The following is a 21574-nucleotide window of genomic DNA, read 5'->3' as shown; positions in this document are numbered from 1 at the left end:
GAGATCGGGTTTTTCTGTAGCTTTGGGGGCCTGTCTTGGAACTCGCTCTATAGACCAGGTTGGACTTGAACTCACAAAGATTCACTTACCTCTGCCTCCCAAGTGCTGGGATTAAAGGCATGTGCCACCACTTCCCGACTTGCATTTTAATTTTTTAATACTTTTATTTTCTGTTTTCTTTTGAGGGGGGAGGGTTCAAGGGCAAAAGGCAGATATAGAGGGATAAGGAGATGAGTGGGATTGGGGTACATGATATGAAATTCACAAAGAGTCAATAAAAAGTTAAAAAGATGGGGCTTCATGGGAAGTCCTTAGGTTACTGGGGATATGGCTTTAAAGGGAGTAGTGGGACCCTGTCTTTCTGTCTCGGCACCCTGGCTCCTTGTGGATGGGTTTGTTCTGATGCTGGCTCTCAACCATCCCTCCATAGGGCCTTCTCCAGGTATCCAAAGCAAGGGGGCGCTGATGGAGGCCTGACACTCCTCGATCTGCGAGCCCCACGCCTTCTCTCACTGCTGTCGTTGCAGCCGTGCAGACAGAGTGGTCGGTTCCCACAGCAGCATGTAGTCCTGCAGGGAGTCCCCTCACGCCTGTGGGTTGTGACTGTGCCAGCACCTCAGTGCTGCGTGTTTGACAGGAATGCTGTAGCCAGCACAGTTCCAGCAGCCCACTGTTTGCGTCACAAGAAGTCAGGAGCGATTTGTAAAAATAATATGTATAGATTCAAAATGTTCCTATTTAATTTTTTTAAATTTCTTTTTATTATGTGAAGTGTGTGTGCATCAAGGTACCTGTGCAGGCCACCAGAGGGCGGTGGAGTGCCCTAGAGCTGGAGTTCTAGGTGGTGGTGCATCATGCCAAGTGCTGGGAACTGAACACTGGTCCTCTGTACGACTCTCAACTGTGCTCTTAACTGCTGAGCCAGTTCTCCAGCTCCATAGCTCATTCTTGAAACTCACCATTTGGGTGTGTGCACTTGGCTCTGCCCCTCCTTTCAGTTCTGAGTTGGCCTGCTGGTCAACCTACACCGAGGGCTCTCAGGACATCTGCTCTGTATTGCATAGAACTAAACCCCAGAATTGAAAATGAACAAAAAGGGGCTGGAGAGATGGCTCAGAGGTTAAGAGCATTGCCTGCTCTTCCAAAGGTCCTGAGTTCAATTCCCAGCAACCACATGGTGGCTCACAACCATCTGTAATAAGGTCTGGTGCCCTCTTCTGGCCTGCAGGCATACACATAGACAGAATATTGTATACATAATAAATAAATATTTAAAAAAAAAGAAAATGAACAAAAAGTGTTATTGAAAAAGTATTCTCACCCGACAGGGTTTCTCTGTGTAGCCCTGGCTGTCCTGAAACTCACTCTGTAGATCAGGCTGGCCTTGAACTCCCAAGTGCTGAGATTAAAGGTTTGGGCATCACTACCTGGCTTTTTTGTTGTTTGCTTTTTGAGACAGGGTTTCACTATGTAGCTCTGGCTGACCTGGTCTCACTGTGTAGACCTGGCTGTTCTCACAGAGACACAGCTGCCTCTCCTAGTCCTGCTGGAATTAAAGGTGTGCACCGCCAAGCCCAATGTTGTGACTGAAGATTTAACTGGAGTGGTTGCGGATTCACTTGACATTTCAGAACGGGGAAGGACCCCTGTACATTTTGATCAGTTTTCCCCAGTGGTAGCATTTTTGGGTTTTGATTTGATTTGATTTTTATCAGAGCAACCACTGAAAACTGGTTCAGGAAAATGTCACCTTGCTGAGAGACAAATACTGCCACCTTGTGGTAAGTCCTCAAGTCACTAGGCGCGTGTGTTAGGCCCGTGTACTGTGTGCTGTCACACATGTTACATGGAAGAGGCTGGAGTTGGCATCTTGGTGCATGTGTATGCTTGCCGAGGTTTCTGGAACTAGGTCTCCTCATGGGGTGCTCCCCTGGAAATTGATTCTCACTCAGCTCTGGAGATCACTGTCCAAGATCACGGTATTGGCTGGGTTGTGCTCAGGGGGAGCCATCCCTGCCTCCCCAGGGTCTCACCTTGTAGCTCTGGCTGTCCTGGTCCCACTCTGTTGGTAACTTGTGTCTAGGCCCCATCCTGAGGTCCTGGGGCTCAGGATGTTTGATAGGAGTTTCTGGGAACACTATCTGGCCTACAGCAGTAGCTGAGAAGACAGGGCTAAGTGGTCCATTCAGTCTGCACTCTGCTGAGTAATCCACACGCAGCATGTGGATGGACGCTCTGGGGACTCTTGCTACCTTAGTCTTCCAGCATCCTCCTCTTCCTGGACCATGATAGCAGCGATGTAATCCTTCCATCAGGAGAGTCAGAGGCAGGTGAATCTCTGAGTTCAAGGCCATCCTTCATAGTGAGTTACAGGACGACCAGGGATATACAGTGAGACCCTGTCTCAAAAACCAGAACCAACCAACCAACCAACCAACCAACCAACCAACCAACCAACCAACAAACAAACAAAAAAAGGTAGGTGGATCTGTGAGTTTGAGGCTAGCCTCAAGGACAGGCTCCAAAGCTATGGAGAAATCCTGTCTTGAAAACCCAAAACCAAAACAAACAAACAAACAAACAAACAAAAAACAAAAACCAAACAACAAAACAAGAATCAAAATGAACTAAACAAAAAATAAAGATGCCACCAGGAGGGGTAGAGCTGGCTCTGGCTCTCTTGGATCACAGTCCCCGTGGTTGCGCAGACTTGGGCCCAGTGGCTGCGGAGACGACAGGGACTGATGCTCTTTCCTTGGACCACAGTCCCCGTGGTTGCGCAGACTTGGGCCCAGTGGCTGCAGAGACGACAGGGACTGATGCTCTTTCCCAGACGTGTGACAGCGCTTCTTCTCTCCAGATCCAGGAGTGGGAGAACCACATCCTCACCCAGAGTAAGAAAGCCTCAACTCCTGGTGTCATCTTGAATCAGAAGATGAAGATTCAGAGAAGGATCCAGATTCTAGAAGACCAGCTGGACAGGGTGTGTGCCTCAGGCTCTCTAGGAGGGTCCTCAGGCTCCGCCATCTGTAGACAGACACTGTGGGCTTAGGGGTCCCATTAGGAGATCAAAGGGCCCTGGGGTGGGTAGGTTTCAGGCTCCCATGGAGGAAACAGGGTGGTCCCCACCTCTGGCAGGTCCTGGACCTACCTCATAAATGCTTGAACACCCTCCCCAGGTCACCTGCCACTTTGACATCCAGCTGGTGAGGAATGCGGCCCTGCGGGAGGAGCTGGACTTGCTGCGCATTGAGAGGGGTCGGTACCTGAACATGGACCGCAAGCTGAAGAAGGTGGGGGAAAGGAGCCCTGGCCCTGTCACCCCTCTCCAGCCTGATGTCCCAGGCAGAGCTCCTAGGGCCCAGGTCCACCTCAGTGCAGGGGAGAGAGAGGAAGAGCACGCTCACCTCGACTCAGTCCCGTGCAGGCTCAGGACAGGGGGAAGAGAGGAATCCCTTTGAAGAGCCAACCTGCCCTACCTCTCTCTTTTCTTTCTTTCTTTCTTTCTTTCTTTCTTTCTTTCTTTCTTTCTTTCTTTCTTTCTTTCTTTCTTTCTTCTTCCTTCCTTTTCTTCCTTCTTTCCTCCCTCCTCCCCTTTTATAAAATTTTTATATCAAAACAATTTCAAACTTATATAAAAGAAGTGGAAATTGTACACAGAACCTCTATATGTTCTTCACCAGGACATATGTATGTGTTCATATATGTACATACATATAGGTTCCTTGGGAGTCTTACCCAAGCTAGACTTGAACTCCTGGCAATCCTCCTGCCTCAACCTCCCTGATTACAGAAGTGAGCTACCATACTTGACTGAAATTGGTAATTTGTCTTTCTTTGTCCCTTGCCTCTCTCTTAGTCTCTGTCTCTGCCTCAACCTTGGTCAGTTTCTCTCTCCTTTCTTTCCCACCCCAGCCCATCCCCACCCCTCTGGTTCCATAACTGGTATTTTGGAAGTGTCTGGTCCAGCTGTGTTTTGTGGAGGTCCCTGTGGGTACCAGCAGCTTCGCATCTGTTGAAGGATGCCATGTTAAAAAGTTGTTCAAGTCCTTCCTAGCCAAGAAGGAGATGCTCTGGAATGGAGTCTCCTCTGATGAGAAGCGTCTACTGGAGCTCCCACTATATGGTCTCAGTGGCCGCTAACGTCCTTGCTTGAAATTCCCACTGTCCTGGCTGGTGTCACATTGCTACTAGGTTCAGCACTGTGACTTCAAGATGAAAGTCCACAGTCACTCTGACACCTGGTCCTCTGGGTGCATCTTCCCGTCCCCTCCCTGCCCTGTCTCCACCCCCTCTCCTGTCCTGTCCTCCCCTCTCCATTCCTTTTGTGTGTGTCTCTGTTTCCCAGCAGAGGAAGTGCCGTGGTCTCGTTACCTTTCCTGCCCTTGCCCCACACTTTGCTATTTCTCCAACAAGTTCCCGTTTTCTTTCTCTCTTTTTAAATTATTTATTTATTATGTATACAACGTTCTGTCTGCATGTTTGCCTGGCCGCCAGAAGAGGGCACCAGGTCTCGTAGATGGTTGTGAGCTGCCATGTGGTTGCTGGGAATTGAACTCAGGACCTCTGGAAGAGCAGCCATCTCTCCAGCCCCCATTTTCTTTCTCTTAAAAAATATTTTGCTTTTCATATTTGTGTGCATGTGTGTTTGTGAATTTGTACATATGTGCAAGGAGGTAGTGAACTGCCCAGTGGGGGTGCTGGGAATTGAACTCTCAACCTTTCGGCCCTTCTCTCCGAAGTCCTATATTTTTCCTGGTGGTGAGTAGGGATTGGAAAGTCAAGGTTTAGGCACAAGTGGCCCCACTGTGACCGTGTTGTACCCTCCTCCACTCCTCCACACAGCTTTCGTCCTCTGGACACACCGACTGTCAGCAGCACACTGTTGGGTGGCCGCCCTTGCTGTGTCTCTCCTTTCTCCTAGGAGGGCTTGGGTATGTGTTAGGGACCTCCCTGACCACTCCTTGTTTCCCTGTCTTCCCCATGTTTCTGCTTTTCATCTGGGCACAGTCAGCTTCATTTACTTTATTGGTGATCAGGTTGTTTTTTTTTTTTTTTTTTTTTTTTTTTGGTTTTTTGAGATTCTCTGTGTTGCTTTTGGACCCTGTCCTGGAACTAGCTCTTGTAGACCATTCGAACTCACAGAAATCTGCCTCTGCCTCCCGAGTGCTGGGATTATAGGCGTGCACCACCACCTGATGGTGATCAGTTATTTTATGGTGTGGTTTTGGTTGAACTTTAACGCTGAGGTGCAGCCCTGCCTTGTTCCCTTTTAGTTTTCTCTCATGTCTCTGTTGACTTAATTTATCTGATAAATCTGTAAAACACTAACAAACCAAACAAAACTGTTCCAGAAGGGCTGGCACACTCTCATGTATCTATTTGCGCGTCTCTCCAGAGCAGAGACTGCAAGGCAGGTGCAGGCCAGCCTGGGCTAGAGATCTGTACCCTGTCTCAAAATGAAAAGAACTGGGGTGTGGCTCTGTAGCTCCTGCCCAAGCTTCTGCCAAGATCCCAGCCCTATAAAACCAAGCTAAACATCCAAAAACCATCCCAAGAGACATGGGCACAGCTCTTCCTCATCTCCCTCTGATCTGGTGGCCCTGTATTACCAGTGTCCTCAGTTTCTGGCTCTCCACTGCTGGGTTATTTTCAACAAGGTGTGTTTGTGTGTGTGTTTGCTTCTCTGTGTCTGTAGATGGATGTGTGACGTCTCTGCTGTTCCTTCCTTTCTCCCGAAGACACATGGCTACTTCTGAAGCTAGAAAAGAGAGCTGTAAGGTCACATTATATGTTGGTCTGTCAGTTAATCAAAGTATCTGAGCCCGGGAACGTTGGAGAGCAAAGAAGCTCCTTTAGCTCACAGTACCGGAGGTGAAGAAACCAAACTGCGCAGGATTACGTTGCCTAGGACCTGGGTCTCCACATCATGGCAGATAGTATGACGGGCGGAACATAGGCACGAGGGAGATGCCAGTTGAGGGAGAAGCAGAGGGTTGGACCTGGAGGAAGAACCTTGGTCCCTTCTGAGGTTAGTGGCTTTAGCAAGCTCACAGTAGGCCCTACCTTTAAAAAGTCCAACTGCTTCCCAGTATTGGCACTCAGCTTCTCATCCCAAGACCCTTGGTGGATACGGCACATTGAATCCCAGTATAGTCATGACATCCAAGCAGGTTTCCAAGTGGTGGTCAAGTCGGGCTGGTCCTTCTGGGTGAGTGGTCCCCAAGTGAGCTCCAGTTACCTGTGCCATGTGTCCTCCTGATTTTCCTCTCATTTGGGACCTCATTAAAACCCCTTTTCTGATTCAAGGTCAGACTGGTCTATGTAGGTTAAGGACAGGCGAGACTGCATCTCAGAAAACAAAAGCAAAATCCTGCCCTCTTGGCAAACATAAAACAAAAAGCCCTTTCCTGGAGGGCTGCTCTGCAGGGGTAGCCTAGGCCTGCCCTTGGTGGTGGGAAGGCCGGAGGAAGTCAGCTCACTGTGTCCCTGTAGGAGATCCACTTGCTTCGGGAGACAGTCGGAGCTCTCAGCACGTCCTCTACCTCTGCTTACACCGCCAGGTAAGTCCCTAGGGCACTTGGGTAGCAGACAGTAGGGGTGAGGGCCGGAAGGTTGGAGATTCACAATGATGGGCAAAACCCAAAAGATACCCACGTCTCCTGCCAGACCCTGTTCCTTGGGTGCATGTAAATGGGCAGTTTTGTCTGTGACAGCTTCAGGCATACTTAGGGCTGGTTACCAGGGCCTGGGAGCCCTGGAGGACTCTGGCTGTGGAGAGCAGTTAGTCAGTAGCTGTAGCTGCAGAAGCAGTTGGCCTTCTCCGCACCTTGGCTGGCTTGTGACCTCTGTCCTTCTGTGTAGGTGTCCTCCTTTCCTTGGTCTTGTTGTCACCTTGCTCTCTCAGTTCTAAATCTGAGGGAGGGAATCTGATTGGCTACACCATTGTCTGCCTATATGGCCACCCATTCACCTCCCTGCAGTGGATAGGCAGCTGGGGCACAGGACAGGCTGGTTTCTGTTCTGGGGAGTGGTCTTTGGGTCAGGAGCTTGCTATTGTCAGGAGAGGCTATGTTTGTAGGTGAATGGCCCAAACTAACCTTCAGGGGTGGCGCTGGGAGGAGGCCCCCCACAAGGCTGGTGGAGATGTGATCCTTTGTAATTGATGACATCAAAGCTTTCAGCCCATATTCACAGCAAAGCAGGACAGGGTGTCAGCAGGAGCCCCCCCCCCGCCCCCAATGTCTTGATAGGCTGTGATGGATTGTGCCCAGCTTGGAGTGCAACCAGTTTCTAGCTATAGGGCATTCACACTGCAGTGTTACCCAGGCTGCCCTTTCTGCACCTGCACCTGGGAATAATCTCTGGCAAGGCCTGGTCACTTCCTTTGCCCTTCTGAGTAACTGGGCACATGATTCCTGGCCTCTGTGTCCCCTGTGTGTCCACCAGGCTTGTCATATCTGGCCCCATCCTGACCTAGCCCTTCCAGCCTAGAACATTCTCTGCCTTTTGTGAGCATCTTCGTGAAGCCAGCGGCACTGTCCTCCCCCAGGCCCACAGGCTGACCCCATCTTCTGTTTTTATTGACATGCCCTCCTCCCCCAGGGAACCCCATCTTCTGTTTTTATTGACACGCCCTTCTCCCCCAGGGAAGAGGCCAAGACCAAGATGGGCCTGCTGCGGGAGCGCGCAGAGAAGGAGGTGGCTCAGAGTGAGACAGAAGCACAGATCTTGCAGCGACAGATCTCACATCTGGAGCAGCTGCACCGATTCCTCAAGCTCAAGAACCATGACAGACAGCCAGATCCTGACATTGTGCAGAAGCAAGAGCAGCGAGGTGAGGCCAGTGCTAACCCAGGGCCCTCAGAGAGGGCGATGCTCACTGGGAGAAGGTGGGGCAAAGGAGAAAGGAACCCGACCTGGTGGGAGAGGATAGTAGATCCAGTGAGTGCGTAGAGCTTGTTAGGGAAGGCGGGGTTGTTGGGGACCCTGGAGCCCTCAACATTGCTTTTCCCCCACAGCCTGGGAGGTGGCAGAAGGACTCCGAAAGACCTCCCAAGAGAAACTAGTATTGCGTTATGAGGACGCTCTGAACAAACTGGCCCAGCTGACTGGCGAGAGCGACCCTGACCTGTTGGTGGAGAAATACCTGGAGTGTGAGTGGGCACAGGGTGGAGGAGGTGGGGTTGCCCAGCCTGCCTGTATCTGCCATGCACCTTGTCTTGCCCTAGGGACTCCACCTGTCTCCAGTCGCCCTTCTGTTGCTTTGAGTCCCCCTAACCTTTCTCCCTCGGGGGGTCCCTCTTTGGGTCGGCACCTCTGATTCCTTCTTTCCACATGTTTCCTTCTCTCTTGGGTTTCCTCCACATCTGTCCCTCAGCTCTGCTTCCTTTCTCCCTGCGGTGGACTGTTTCCTGGGTCTTCCCGGATCTCCTGTCTCTGAGCGCATGTGCGGTTCCTCTCTGTGGCTGTCCCTGTCTCTTGCTATGACAGGTTTTTTTCAGGTGTATTTTTTATTGATATTTATTGAGCTCTATATTTTTCTCTGCTCCCCTCCCTGCCTCTCTCCTGCCCCCTTCAATCCTCCCCCCAAGGTCCCCAAGATCCCAATTTACTCAGGAGATCTTGTTTTTTTCTACTTTCTACTTCCCATGTAGATTAGATCTATGTAAGTCTCTCTTAGTGCCCGCATTGTTGTCTAAGTTCTCTGGGATTGTGGTTTGTAGGCTGGCTTTCTTTGCTTTATGTTTAAAAACCAGCTATGAGTGAGTACATGTGATAATTGTCTTTCTGTGTCTGGGTTACTTCACTCAAAATAATGTTTTCTAGCTCCATGCAATTTCCTGCAAAATTCAAGCTGTCGTTATTTTTTTCTGCTATTTCTCCATTATGTAAGTGTACCACATTTTCCTTATCCATTCTTCGGTCAAGGGGCATTTAGGTTGTTTCCAGGTTCTGCCTATGACAAACAAAGCTACTATGAACATAGTTGAGCACATGTCCTTGTAGCACGATTGAGCACCCTTTGGATATATACACAAAAGTGGTATTACTGGATCTTGAGGAAGGTTGTTTCCTAGTTTTCTGAGAAATCACCACACTGACATTCAAAGGGGTTGTACCAGCTTGCACTCCCACCAGCAATGCAGGAGTGTTCCCTTGTCCTCACAACATCTCCAGCATAAATTGTCATCAGTGTTTTTGATCTTGGCCATTCTTACAGGTGTAAAATGGTGTAGAGATTAGAGCGGCGGGGCTGCGTTCCAGCAGCCCTGGCTCCCACATGGCAGGCTTATGCCCGAAATAATTACACGGAAACTGTATTCTTTTAAACACTGCCTGGCCCGGCTAGTTCCAGCCTCTTATTGGCTAGCTCTTACATATTGTTCTAACCCATTTCTAATATTCTGTGTAGCCCACGAGCTGGCTTACCAGGGAGGATCTTAACCTGTGTCTGTCCGGAGTGGGAGACATGGCGACTCCTGACTAAGCTTCTATCTCCCGGCATTCTCTTCTGTTTACTCCACCCACCTATGGGTTGGCCTATCAAGGGGCCTAGGCAGTTTCTTTATTAATAAGAAATCACTCCCACATCAAAATCTCAGAGTTGTTTTGATTTGCATTTCTCTGATGACTAAGGATATTGAACATTTCCTTAAGTGTCTTTCAGCCATTTTAGATTCCTCTGTTGAGAGTTCTCTGTTTAGGTCTGTACTCCTTTTTTTTTTAATTGGATTATGTATTCTTTTGGTGTCCAATTTCTTGAGTTCTTTGTATATTTTGAAGATCAGCCCTCTCTCTGATGTGGGGTTAGTGAAGATCTTTTCCCATCTGTAGGCTGTATGATGGAGTTTTTACAGCCTGTGTCTGCCTTGTTCCTGTTTGCTCTGTCTCTGTTTTTCTTCTTTGGTTCTGTCGTCTTTTAGACCTTAGCAATCGATTGGTCTGTTTCTAACTCCTTGTCCCGGAACCTCTGCTCTCTCCCAGTGGAGGAACGCAACTTTGCTGAGTTTAACTTCATCAATGAGCAGAACTCAGAGCTACACCACCTTCAGGAAGAGATTAAAGAGGTGAGCCAGGCCCATCCTCCTCACATCCTCCCTACCTAACATACCTCCTCCCACCTCCTTAGGCCTGGAGCAGACCCAGATCCTGCCCCTGTCCTGCAGATGCAGGAGGCTTTAGTGAGTGAGCATGCCAGTCAGGACACCCAGCACCTGCAGCAGGAGCAGCAGTGCCGAATGTTACAGCAGGAAGTGGACACGGTGTGCTCTGAGTCCCAGCAGCTGGAGGCACGCCTTCAGGCTCTCCGAGCTCAGCTGGAAAAGCTCAAAGCTGGTAAGTGTCCGAAGCTCCAGCTTCTTGGTTAGGAAGGAGGCAGTGCCGCGTGGGCAGCTGGCCAGTAAAAGGCAACTCATGGCCAGTTCTGCATTTGCTTCTCTGTCCGTCCCACATTTTCCAGCAGCCTATCTGGGGTGCGTCTGTCCATCCATCCATTTTTTCCTCCATCTGTCTGTTCATGAATGCCAGGTGTGTGACTGTTGGATCGTAGGCCAGGGCACTTTAATATTTACTGGAAAATGCAAACAGTTCTCCAGAGCAATTTCTCTCCTTTCTTCCTTCCTTCCTTCCTTCCTTCCTTCCTTCCTTCCTTCCTTCCTTCCTTCCTTCCTTCCTTCCTTCCTTTCTCTCCCTCCCTCCCTTCTTCCCTCCCTTTCTTTTTCTTTAGCTTTTTTTTTTGAGGTAGGATCTCTCTATTATGTAGCTTGGTATGTTTTAGAAGTCACATATAGACCAGGATGCATTCAGATTCACAAAGATCCATCTGCTTTTGCCTCCCAAGTGCTGGGATTAACGATATGGACCACCAGCCGGACGGTAGTGGCACACGCCTATAATCCCAGCAATCTGGAGGCACATGGATCTCTGTGAGCAAATTCCAAGAGAGATAGAGTTGTTACACAGAGAAACCCTGTCTCGAAAAACCAAGGAAAGGAAGGAAGGAAGGAAGGAAGGAGGGAAGGAAGGAAGGAAGGAAGAAAAGAGCTATGGGTCACCATGGCAATCTCTCAGCCTTTCCCCGCTGGTCCACATTGCCAGTCTGCATTATATTTATCTATTTTAAATAGCTAAACATTTTAAAACTTGGATTTATATATTTTATGTGACAATATTTTGCCTACATGCATTATGTATGTATATACATACATGCATGTTTGGTGCTACATACATCAGAAGAGGGCATTGGGTCTCCTGGAACTGGTTTTATAGATGGTGCAAACCACCTTGTAGGTGCTGGAAATTGAATCCGGGTCCTCTGCAAGAGCAACAAGTGCTCTGAACTGCTGTGCCACCTCTGCAGCCCCACCATGAATTAGACTGTAGTTTCTCTTGTTCAGAGCTATGGGGGTTGTTTATTGGTTCGGCACACCAGTCTTTTGGAAATACTTTTTGTATGGTTGGGTACTTCCCCGTTTTCTTGTGTGAAATTTATCTTACACCTGATGAGATGTAATCAGCTCTGATTTGTAATTAGTGGCTTGGCTTCCATATCAGAGCCTGGGCCTGTCACAGAGGAAGTTACGTGTGTGGGGCCCTGTGGTGCCTAGGAGGATTTCTCCTTGCTCTTCCCTACGGGACCTGGTGCTGTTCTCTGGTCCTGTCCCCTCCTCATTTCCAGGACAGCTGAGCTAGCTTTCAGAGACTGAAATGGAGACCGCATTGCCTTGGGTCCCAACGCCGCCTGGTGTTGACACAGGCATCACCTTCCTCTTCCTGAGTCTCTGGAGGCAGACATGGTGGGGGTGGCGGAGCTCAGCACGTGACCCTTCTCTCTATACACGCATGTCTATAACCATGTTAAGTTCGCACGGAGTCGCGCTGTAGATTTCCGCATTTAACTGTTGGCTTTTCAGTTTTCCATTAACTCCTGTGCTATTTTTATTGATTTCTCATTTGTCAAGTGTGCCAACAGCATCACAACATGGTAGTGTGGTAATGCATCGTAGGATACTTACTGCTGTCTTCATCTTTGCGTTTTGAATATTCCATCTCCTGGCATGAACATTATCTTGTGTGCTGGACTGCACAGCTTCAGTGCAGGCGATTCTTATCTCCTGGTCTGGAGGCCAACAGGGCCATCCCTCCGAGCGAGGGCTGTGTGGAAGGGTCTGTCCCTATATACCTCTTTGACGCTGGCTGGCTTCATTTCCGTGTCTTGCAACTTTTAACCCACCATGCGTCTACAGCATACATCCCCTCTGTTTTTCTTTTCTTTTTTCTTTTTAGTAGGAAGGGGGAGGGGAGGCTCAAGACAAGGTTTCTCTGTGTATCAGCATTGACTGTCCTAAAACTCACTGTATAGAGCCACTGGCCTCGAACTCACAGAGATCCGCCTGTTTCTGTCTCCTGAGTGCTGGGATTAAAGGTGTGTTCCACCATGTCTGGCTGTTTTACTATTTTTTATGTGTGGGTTTACATGTGTGTGCACAGGACACACATGTTTCCCCCTGTTTTATAACGTCACTTGTCCTCTTGTATCAGGAGCTACCATGCTCCAAGTAACCTTGTCTCATCCTAATAAATCCTGTTCTGAGGCACTGGGAAGGTTTATACTCCCAACAGAGAATCTGGAGCCACACAGTTCACCCATGGTCATCTGGCTGTGCAGAACGGCCCCTCTCTCTGCACAGGGCCAGTTAGGTAGTTTGCTGTTACTAGCAGAGCCGCCGTTAGGAAATGAAGATGTTTGTTCAAAGCATGTCCAGAAATGGCGTGAGGCCTCTATGGGGCAGCAGGAGCGGCAGGTTCCCGGCTCACCTGTGTGGGGAGGCGGGTTCAGCTGTTAACCAGAGGGCCTGCGGTGAGGGGCCATGGGGTGTCTTCTGGGAGCCCTGGCATTATTGGGTTGGTAGAAAATAGGTTTATTTCCAGCCAAGGTGTGCCATAAAGGACATCTCGTCAGGTCCTCTGTGCCCCCTTGAGCTCTGAGGCTGGTAGCCGTTGTGCCTGGCTGTCTGGTCTTGCCTTTCCAGAGAGGCTGTGACCTGATGGAATGTCCTATCTGACCCCAGATATCCAGCTTCTCTTCGAAAAGGCTCAGTGTGACAGCAGTGTCATCAAGGATCTCCTTGGGGTCAAGACCCACTTGCGGGATAGGGACATGCGCCTCTTCTTGAGCACCATCGAGAAGCGTCTGGTGCAGCTCCTCACAGTGCAGGCTTTCCTTGAGGTCCAGGTACGTGACGGGGACGGGGCTATGGGGCCACGCTTGGTTAGGCCTGCACTAACTCCAGGCTCCCACACTCTCAGAACCATACCCCTTTGGCTGAAGTTGCCCTTCTGGCGCTGGGCCAGAGCCAAGAGGACCCTCCAAAGAAGACCACCCCACTCCAGCCTCCGGACACCATGTGAGGCTCGGACAGAGCAGGGAGGGCAGATTCCAGGGGCAGACAAAAGGGTCAGGATGAAGGGTTTGGGTATGGCTTGTGGGTATGGCCTTCTGGGGCACAGAGGGTGAGGTGGGAGCTTGGACGGGGGTGGGAGAGTGGGGAGATGGGGTGCTGGGGCTCCAAGGGGAGGGGAGAGGCACAGGACAACCGGGATCTGTGCATAAGGCAGAGCTGTGAAACTGGACTTTGTTTCTCCCACCTGAGGGAGGACCCCCCAGGTTTTGTGGTCAAAGAGGATTATCCTATGAGCAAGGAGGAGCTGCTGAGTCAAGTAGTGAAGTCGGTGAGAGTGCGGCCCCAGGGCTGGGACAAGGACTCTGCTGCCTGTGGGACTCTAACGCTGCCTGTGGGACTCTAATGCTGCCCCCCCCCCAGGTGGAGCTCCAGGACCTCCAGCAGCAGGAGGAGGCCACCAGGAAGCTGGAAAGCAGCCCGAGCTTGGCCTTCTCCAGTACTCAGATCTCCCTGTCCGTCCCCAGCCTGGGGACCCCCAAGAGGACCAGCGTAATCCCTGAGTCCATTCTGAGCCACAAGACAAGCCGAGGCCGTGGCGCCAGCTCCATAAGCCACGTCACCTTCGGTGACTCTGGCTCAGCCGCAGGTCCCATGACCTTGGCTTCTGTCAGTGCCAGTGTAGCACTGGTGTCTAGTCGGGGCTCTGTGGTGGGCCGTGGGGCCTTCAAACACACCAGCTCCAGCAGCTACCTGGGTTCCACTGGCTACCTGGAGACCAGCCGCGGTCAGGAGAGCACAGGAGGCGGCGCGCAGAGCCAAAGCATGGGATCGGAGTTGAGTAGAGGCCACGGCTCCAGCAGCGGCCCAGGATCCAGGCCCAGCTCCTCTACCAGCAAGGACTCGAGGGGCTACAACTAGGCCTGCAGGCCTTCCTGCCCCAGCCCTTGGCAGGTTCTCTAGCCTTAGTCTCCCTCCTCCCCAAACTCTCTGCCCCTTTCTGCCCAGGCCTCTTGAGTTCCCCCATCTCTTCCCACCTCCTGCTTGTTGTTAGTTCCTCTGCCTCGGCTTTGACTCTGTGTCCCTCTTACTCCGTGCTTCCCACCTCTGCCCTGCTCATCTGTCTCCCAAGCATCCCTGCATCTGACGTCTCTGTCTCCTTATTGGACTCCTCTCCGTTGCCTAGGTGAACTGTAACAATAGGAAATAAAGGTCGGAGCCCAGCCTGGTTCCTTCTAGTGTGTTCAGATATGGCTTCAGCTGTTTCCAGCTCAGGGAAAAATATCTGTGAGCCTGTTTCTGCATCTGCCTACGCCAGTGCCCATCCATCTCTGCATCCACCCACCCATCCATTTTCTGCCTTTTCCCTATTTCTAGCTCTGCTGAAATCTGTATCAGTCAGGACAGGCTGTGCTGTGCTGCAGTAGCCGACATCCCCTGCATCTGGCTCTTAGGTAGCCAGAGTTTCTCTTGCCTCTTTGTGGGTGACTTAGGACCTCTATTTCACTTCATGCTCTTGTCTGACAAAACAACCTCAGTCTGGAGAAGTGGGCCTGGGAAATAAAAGATGGCAAAGCAGATGCAACTCTTGGAGGTCAACTTGGATCCACTGGTCCCGTCATGCATATCTCCTAGTGGAACAGGCTTTGGCAGGGGATGGGACTTTACAGACAACCCTGACTGGCCCCACAGTGGGCCACAGTGAGCTGCGTGTTGAACTGAGGCACATTAGGACACAGGGGATGGCTCCTGTCTGAAGTGGAGCCATGCCTAAATGCTGTCAGAATTTAACCTAGCCAAATCCAGAGCAAATTCATCATTTGCCCTCTAGGCCTCCCTCCCTCCAGATGGGTCAAAGCACCTGTACTTCATGGGGGCGTGTGAGAGTAAAAACACTTTGATGCCTGTGAGGCATCTGCCATGGCCTGCCCCCTACAACACGGACCCACAGCGGACCGTCGATGCCTGTGAGGTGTCTGCTACAGCCTGCCCCCTACAACACGGACGCACAGACCTCAGCGGACCAGGAAGGGGAAACTCAGGAAATGGATGACGGATGGAGGGATGCATGCAGAAGGGATGCCTTGACTATGTATACCACCCATCACGCTGCCGGTGTTGTGCACACGGCTGCTAAACTGTTGCCTGTAGAACGAGAAAAAGTCTGTACGTTTTCAGTTCAGATGCTCATAAAAGTATTCCCAGTGTGTGCTTTGCTGAGTCCCCATAGAGAGAGGCAACGCTGGGGAGAGTGCTGGGTGGTTGGACACACAGAAGCCGGGGCCTGCCTGGGATCTTTGGGAAATGTCCCCTCACCCAGGCAATTATACCTGCTTCTGGGTCATGAGGCAGCAAGAAGGCTCTTGTCAGATGTGTATCTTGGACTTTCAAGCTGCCAGACTGTAAGAACTTCTTATATTTTATTTTATATTAGGATCTCACATGGTTCAGGCTGGCCTTGAACTCCACATGTCGCAGAAAAAGACCTTGAAGTTATGATTCCTGCTTCCACCTCCCAAGTGCTGGGGTTGCAGATGGAGGCCCCGGGTCTGCTGTGTGCAGTGCTGGGGACCTGGCCCAGCTCCTTATGCGCACCAGGCGAGCGCCCTAGCAGCTGAGCTGCAGGCTGCTGAGCTTGTTCTCCAGTGGGTTTGGACCTGGAGTGCTGAAAGTTTGGTTATCAGCCTATGGCTGTATTAGGAAAGGCGAGGACCTTGGGGAGGTGTGGCTGGGTGGAACGAAGTGAGATAAATTGGGGTGTGCCTTTGAAGGAGATATTGGGGCCCAGTGATTTCTCCTCTTTATGCTTTCTAGACTCTGTGAGCCACCTTGTTCCATACAGGCTCCCTCTGTGTTCTGTCTTACAAGCCCAGAGGCCATGGTGTCAGGTGGCCGTGAGCTGACACCGTGGATTAAAGCAAACATTCCATGATAAATTGATTGTGGTAGGTGTTGTGTCATAGGTGCCTGGGTGGTTTAGGGCTGTTGCGCTCACCCCTCAGTAGATGCCCGAGAATAAAACAAAACCAAAAGGAAGTGTCCAAACCCTTGTGCTCCTAATACTGCCTACAGATTTATTATGACTAGAAAATATGAATGTGCTGTTGGTTTTTATAAACCTAAACACAAGCCTAGACATCTCTGGCAAGAGGGAACCTTGACAGAGAAAATGCCTCTACAAGACCGTCCTGTGGTCCTGGTTCATGGCCAATGTGGAAGGTTCCGCACACTGGCTCCTGCAACCCTGGGCAGGAGGTCCTTAATTGTGTAAGAAAGCAGGCTGAGCAAGCCGTGGCGCACGAGCCAGTAACAAGTGCTTCTCCATGGCCTCTGCTTCAGTTCCTGTCTCCAGTGTCCTGCCTTGAGTTCCTGCCCTGACTCCCACAGTGATGGAGAGTGACCTGAGAGTTAGACAAACAAAGCCTCTCCTTCCAGAGCTGTTATGATTGTGGCCTTTAATCACAGTAATGGAAAACTAAGACGAAATACTTTATAATCCATGTGTAGAGTGGCTTTACCATAAACTTTCTCAGTAAGAGGAAAAAGGCGAACTTCGTGTGTGTGTGTGTGTGTGTGTGTGTGTGTGTGTGTGTGTGAGAGAGAGAGAGAGAGAGAGAGAGAGAGAGAGGGCTCACAATCATTTGGACATGTGCTGAATCTGAAACCATCAATGCAGAAGAAAACATTTTTGAACACATGAGAAACAATTTTAAAAAGCCTTGCGAACATGCTAGATTCATCATCTGGTGCTCATTTACTGCTCACAGAAATGTTTACTGACCTAAGCAGGGGTTTATCTTACATAACAAGTGCAGACACAGAAACTGCGGAGGCCACAGCCTGTCAAGGTCACCGGTGCTGTGGGGAGACACCATGACCAAGGTAACTCCTAGGAAAGAAAGCATTTCATTGGTGCTTGCTTGCAGGTCCAGAGATGGGGAGGATGGCGGCAAGTAGGCAGGCAAGGTGCCTCGTCTGAAGGCCAGCGGGGCGGGCAGGAACAAGAGTGACTCTGTGCCCGGCTTGGCCACCCCAGTGACACACTACTCGGCCACACTTCCCAATCCTTTACAGACAGCACCACTCTTTGATGAGAGCGTTCAAATATATGAGCCTGTCTCTTATTTAAACGATCAATCTCAGGGAGCAAAATTTTGTGTTTTGAGGGAGATGTCAGTACCATCTTTGCACTAGTCCCCACGTTGTTCAAATCAGGGTGTTTCATCTAATTCCCAGGGAGCAAGTACAAAAGGAAAAGGAAGCAATGGCTGTCTCTTCCTGACAGTTCCCAGAGACTTGCATACTCCATGCTCCCAAGCTCTGCTCACCACTGTTAGGAGATGTTCGGCAGTTCTGAGACACCTGCATGAGCCCACAGGAAGTAAATGAGACGCAGGGACAGCAGCCGAGCCACAGGGAGGAGCAGCTGTATCAGTCTGGAAAAAAAGGCAGGGCAAGCACCCCTAGTCGAGCTGCAGGGACCAGGAACTCTGAACCATTCAACTGCCCTTTGCACTGAATTGACAAAAAATGGAGCAAGGGAGTGTCACCTGGGAAGGAGGCCGCTGTGTGCATGGGAGCATTGCAGACTCCTGCAGCAACCCCGAAAGAGCGCGCCGAGAGGAGTCAGCCTTGTATAGCATCTAAGCAGAGAAGAAAGTGGAGACGACATGAATACGGATGTAGCCGCAGCAGCTGTTCACAGCATCTGTCTTACTGTGCATGAAAAAGAGTCACCGTCTTTCTCCAGTTGAGGCTTACATGTAACTTCAGGGATATGTGTTTACAATGCTCCTTTGCTTGGTAACCATACCAAGCTGGGATCACATGAACCTAGGAGTTCTGGGTCAGCATGGGCCAGTAGAAGAATCCTGTGTTGAAAAAGAAATCTTTCTCCCAAGCCCCAGTCCCACAGTGAGTCTGCAGCGGGCTCTTACATGTGTAGTAGGACATTTCTTTCCTGCCCATCAGTTCCCAAATAACCCACTCAGAGGCTAAATATGAATTGTAGATGCTTGGCCAATAGCTCAGGCTTGTTGCTAGTTACACCTACATTTTAATTAATCCATATTTCTTAATCTATGCTTTGCCACGTGGCTTGGTCCCTTTTCTCAGTCCGGCATGCCCATCTTGCTTCTCTGCGTCTCTTGGTGACCCCTCTCCACCCCTCCTCACCCCAGCCGCCTCAGTTTGATTGCCCCACCTACATGTCCTGCCTGCCTATCAGTCAATCTTTTTTTATCAAACCAATCCGAGTGTACAAAAGAATTATTCCACAGCAATATGGTGTCTGGTACAAAAAGAGGCATTCCATGTTGCTTAGCTTCATAACTCCTCTTCAGTGTGAAGTTTCTGTGCTGGTGTTGTCCCAAATCTTTATTTCTACAGCATGAGATGGCACCTGCGGGATGCAGACAGTATGTGTACCTGTATCTGAGCTCTTGAGTTTCTTCCCGAAGGTGAGTCCTAGCTGACAGTGGAGGTTGGTCAGCACAGGAGGCTTTCCACAGATGGATCCCACTCATGAAGGCCCACCCTCAACTTTTTCCTGCCAGTCCACAGACTCCTCCACAGCTCCGTCTGAGTTCCCACACTTAGAATCAATGGGGCTTCAGCCACAAGACCCCCATCTGCATCGGGTTTGTGTGTGTTTTGATGGTGGCTTGATGTAAGATATTTCACAATACTGAAGTTCCATGATGGGACATGTATTCTTGTAAACCCCCCCTGTGAAGGCATGAGCTTCCAGCTGGGTTTGGGGATGCCTCATTTCCTGATGTCCACAGGGTCTAGCTGGAGTTGTGACCTTTTCTAGGTCTGTGGGGTATGTGTTTCTAGCACCCTGCTGGGGTGGGTGGGGATCTTCAGAGAATGTTCTTGTGGAGTGGATCATTCAATCTGTAATAAAGTTAATCAAAAGTTCGCCTCTGTTCCCAGTAGAGAGAGCTGGGAGAATGCGGAATTGGTCAGGGAAGAGAGCCAGCCAAGCCCCCCCCCCAAGAGTGACACGGGGATGGGACTATTGGAAATTTGGCCATAGAAACTCACAAGTAAGGACAGAGGTTACTAAGAAATGGTTCTGCTCAGGGGGCTGACACGTGGGAGAGAACTGTCAGACCCGGAAAGCAGAGCCATACAGTGGAGAAGTAGAGCAGACACTCAGCTTTCCCTGAACCATGAGTATTCTGTATTCTCACTGAAGTGACACAAACCATACACAGAAGGATTTAAAATGTGGCATAAAACCAGGCATGGTGGCGCACGTCTTTAATCCAGCACCCAGGAGGCAGAGACGGGAGGTTCTGAGGTCAGCCTGTTCTACAAAGTGAGTTCCAGGACGGCCACAGCCACAACAGAGAAACCCTGTCTCCAAAAACAAACAAACTATGCAGTGCAGCCTCGTGGTGCCCTCCTGACACCTCAGCATTGGGAGGCGCAGCAGGAAGAGCATTGCACAGCCATTGGCTCCACAGAGCTCCAGGGCAGTTCCTCTCAGCAGCTCTTAGACCACAAAGTCACCCTCTCCATTTCTTCCCCCACAAGTCTGCTTTCTGTGCCTTGAATTTTTCTAGTCCACCACACAAACAAATCAGCACCACGGCAGTGTCCTTTTCTTCTTTTCTGGCTGAATACTATTTTATGTATGTATATACACACTTTGCTTCTCTGTTCACTCGCTGATGGACGTTTGGCTTGTGTGATGTTTTGAATGAGATGGAGCCATGCAGATTAGGAGGTGTGACTTTGTGGGCATGTCTTTGGGGGACTGTCTTAATGAGTGGGAAGAGATGCCCACTGTGGGTGGCATCATTTCCTAGGAAGGGGATCCAGGATGGTGTAAGAGTGAAGGAAGTGAGCTGAACTTGGACCTGCGTTAATTACCTGCTCTTTGCTCTTGACTGTGGGTGTGGTGTGATTGGTCACTCTATCTGCTGCCTGGTGGACTGTAGCCTAGGACCTTGAACCGAGCAAACCCTTTCTGGCTAGGGTATACTATCACAGCGACAGGAAGCAAAGCTGAGCCGAGTTCCTGGCAGTGCCGCCGGCCATCCCCTTATAGTTATTATGATTACATTATTGGGGATTGCAGCCCTCACCTCCCAGCCAGAGACAGGCAACTTGGGAAAACTCCCTGTAGCCCAACCAGCTACCAGCTGCGGAGACACAGACGGGACCAGGAGTTACTTAGAGAACACACTGGACCTGGAGCAAGTGGCTGTTGGGACTCGCTGAGGATCCCTTGGATCACAGGAAGCGACATTTGAGTCACTTCACCCGAGCTCAGTGCAGTTGGGTCATCTCACAGGAACATCAAAGAAATTTTATAGATGTCCCCAGAGACCTCAAAATGAAGTTAACTTTTAGAGACACTGTTTTGGAATTGGCTATGTGACAACCCCAGGTCTGTCTATCCTGCCTTTGTTTCCCAAGTGTTAGGATTACAGATGTCCACCACCCGCTCCCCTGGCCACAAAATGCACTCTTCAACTAAAGGTCTGATAAAAAACTGTAGTTTTAGTCTGAGGTAACACATAGGCCTTGTTGCCAGAGTTTAGGCAAAGTCTGGACTTTGGAGTTGCAGGTGACGAGGCTCTGCCCGGGTCCTGATGTGGCAAATGGAAGCGATCTGGGTAGGCAGTGATGAGCATGGAAGGTGTTTTAACCGCAGTGAGCACAGGACTTTCTAGGAAAGGAAGCCTAGAGGGGATGCACTGAAGGGGGTGTGCAGCTAGCAGAGCCGTGCAGCTAGCGGATCCACAGGGAACCGTGCCGGCCACACTCTCTCTGCACTGGCTCTGCCAAGGGTTCTGCAGATACCATCATTCCAGTAGAGCAGTCGGGCGCCTGCTCTAGAGCGCACCCCGGTTTCCATGGACACTGGTGTTCATCTTGCTCAGGGCGTGTCTCCATGTCCTGAGTGCCTCAAGGGGCAAAACACTCGGAGAGGCGAAGCAGAGTCAGGCCAGCCTGGGTCTGAGTTGGCCTGTCCTTCGGAATGCATGTGCATATACCACCCCCATGGCTCATGACAGTGACACCAGTCAGCACTGGCCGAAATCCCTCTACATGGCTACACTCTGCATTCCTCTTTCTACGTTCTCTCTGCATTTTGTTTTTCATCTGCATTCTTCCTGCAGAGGGATGCTAGTGGCAGGTCTTCTCAGTGTCTC

General features: G+C 50.4%; 1 protein-coding gene across 2 annotated transcripts in view; it reads left to right on the top strand.

Annotated features, from left to right (window-relative positions):
* The window catches only part of Odad1 (outer dynein arm docking complex subunit 1), a 28064-nt gene extending 12450 nt beyond the window's left edge, over window positions 1–15614 (top strand). For both annotated transcript variants that reach the window (XM_050121427.1, XM_050121426.1), the window contains exons 6-16: window positions 2861–2983; window positions 3180–3293; window positions 6496–6563; window positions 7650–7837; window positions 8022–8156; window positions 9988–10070; window positions 10170–10338; window positions 13074–13237; window positions 13312–13409; window positions 13656–13734; window positions 13827–15614. In XM_050121427.1, the coding sequence (XP_049977384.1) occupies window positions 2861–2983; window positions 3180–3293; window positions 6496–6563; window positions 7650–7837; window positions 8022–8156; window positions 9988–10070; window positions 10170–10338; window positions 13074–13237; window positions 13312–13409; window positions 13656–13734; window positions 13827–14324 (1719 nt within the window). In that variant the 3' untranslated portion in view covers window positions 14325–15614. The remainder of the gene's footprint in view (window positions 1–2860; window positions 2984–3179; window positions 3294–6495; window positions 6564–7649; window positions 7838–8021; window positions 8157–9987; window positions 10071–10169; window positions 10339–13073; window positions 13238–13311; window positions 13410–13655; window positions 13735–13826) is intronic.
* The last annotated feature ends 5960 nt before the right edge of the window (window positions 15615–21574 follow it).

The sequence above is a fragment of the Alexandromys fortis genome, unplaced genomic scaffold, assembly GCF_014885135.2.
Source record: "Alexandromys fortis isolate MF-2015 unplaced genomic scaffold, M_Fortis_MF-2015_v1.1 scaffold_161, whole genome shotgun sequence".
Classification (NCBI taxonomy): domain Eukaryota; kingdom Metazoa; phylum Chordata; class Mammalia; order Rodentia; family Cricetidae; genus Alexandromys; species Alexandromys fortis.
Note: the sequence above shows the minus strand (reverse complement) of the source record. Positions and strands in the feature narration are given on the sequence as shown.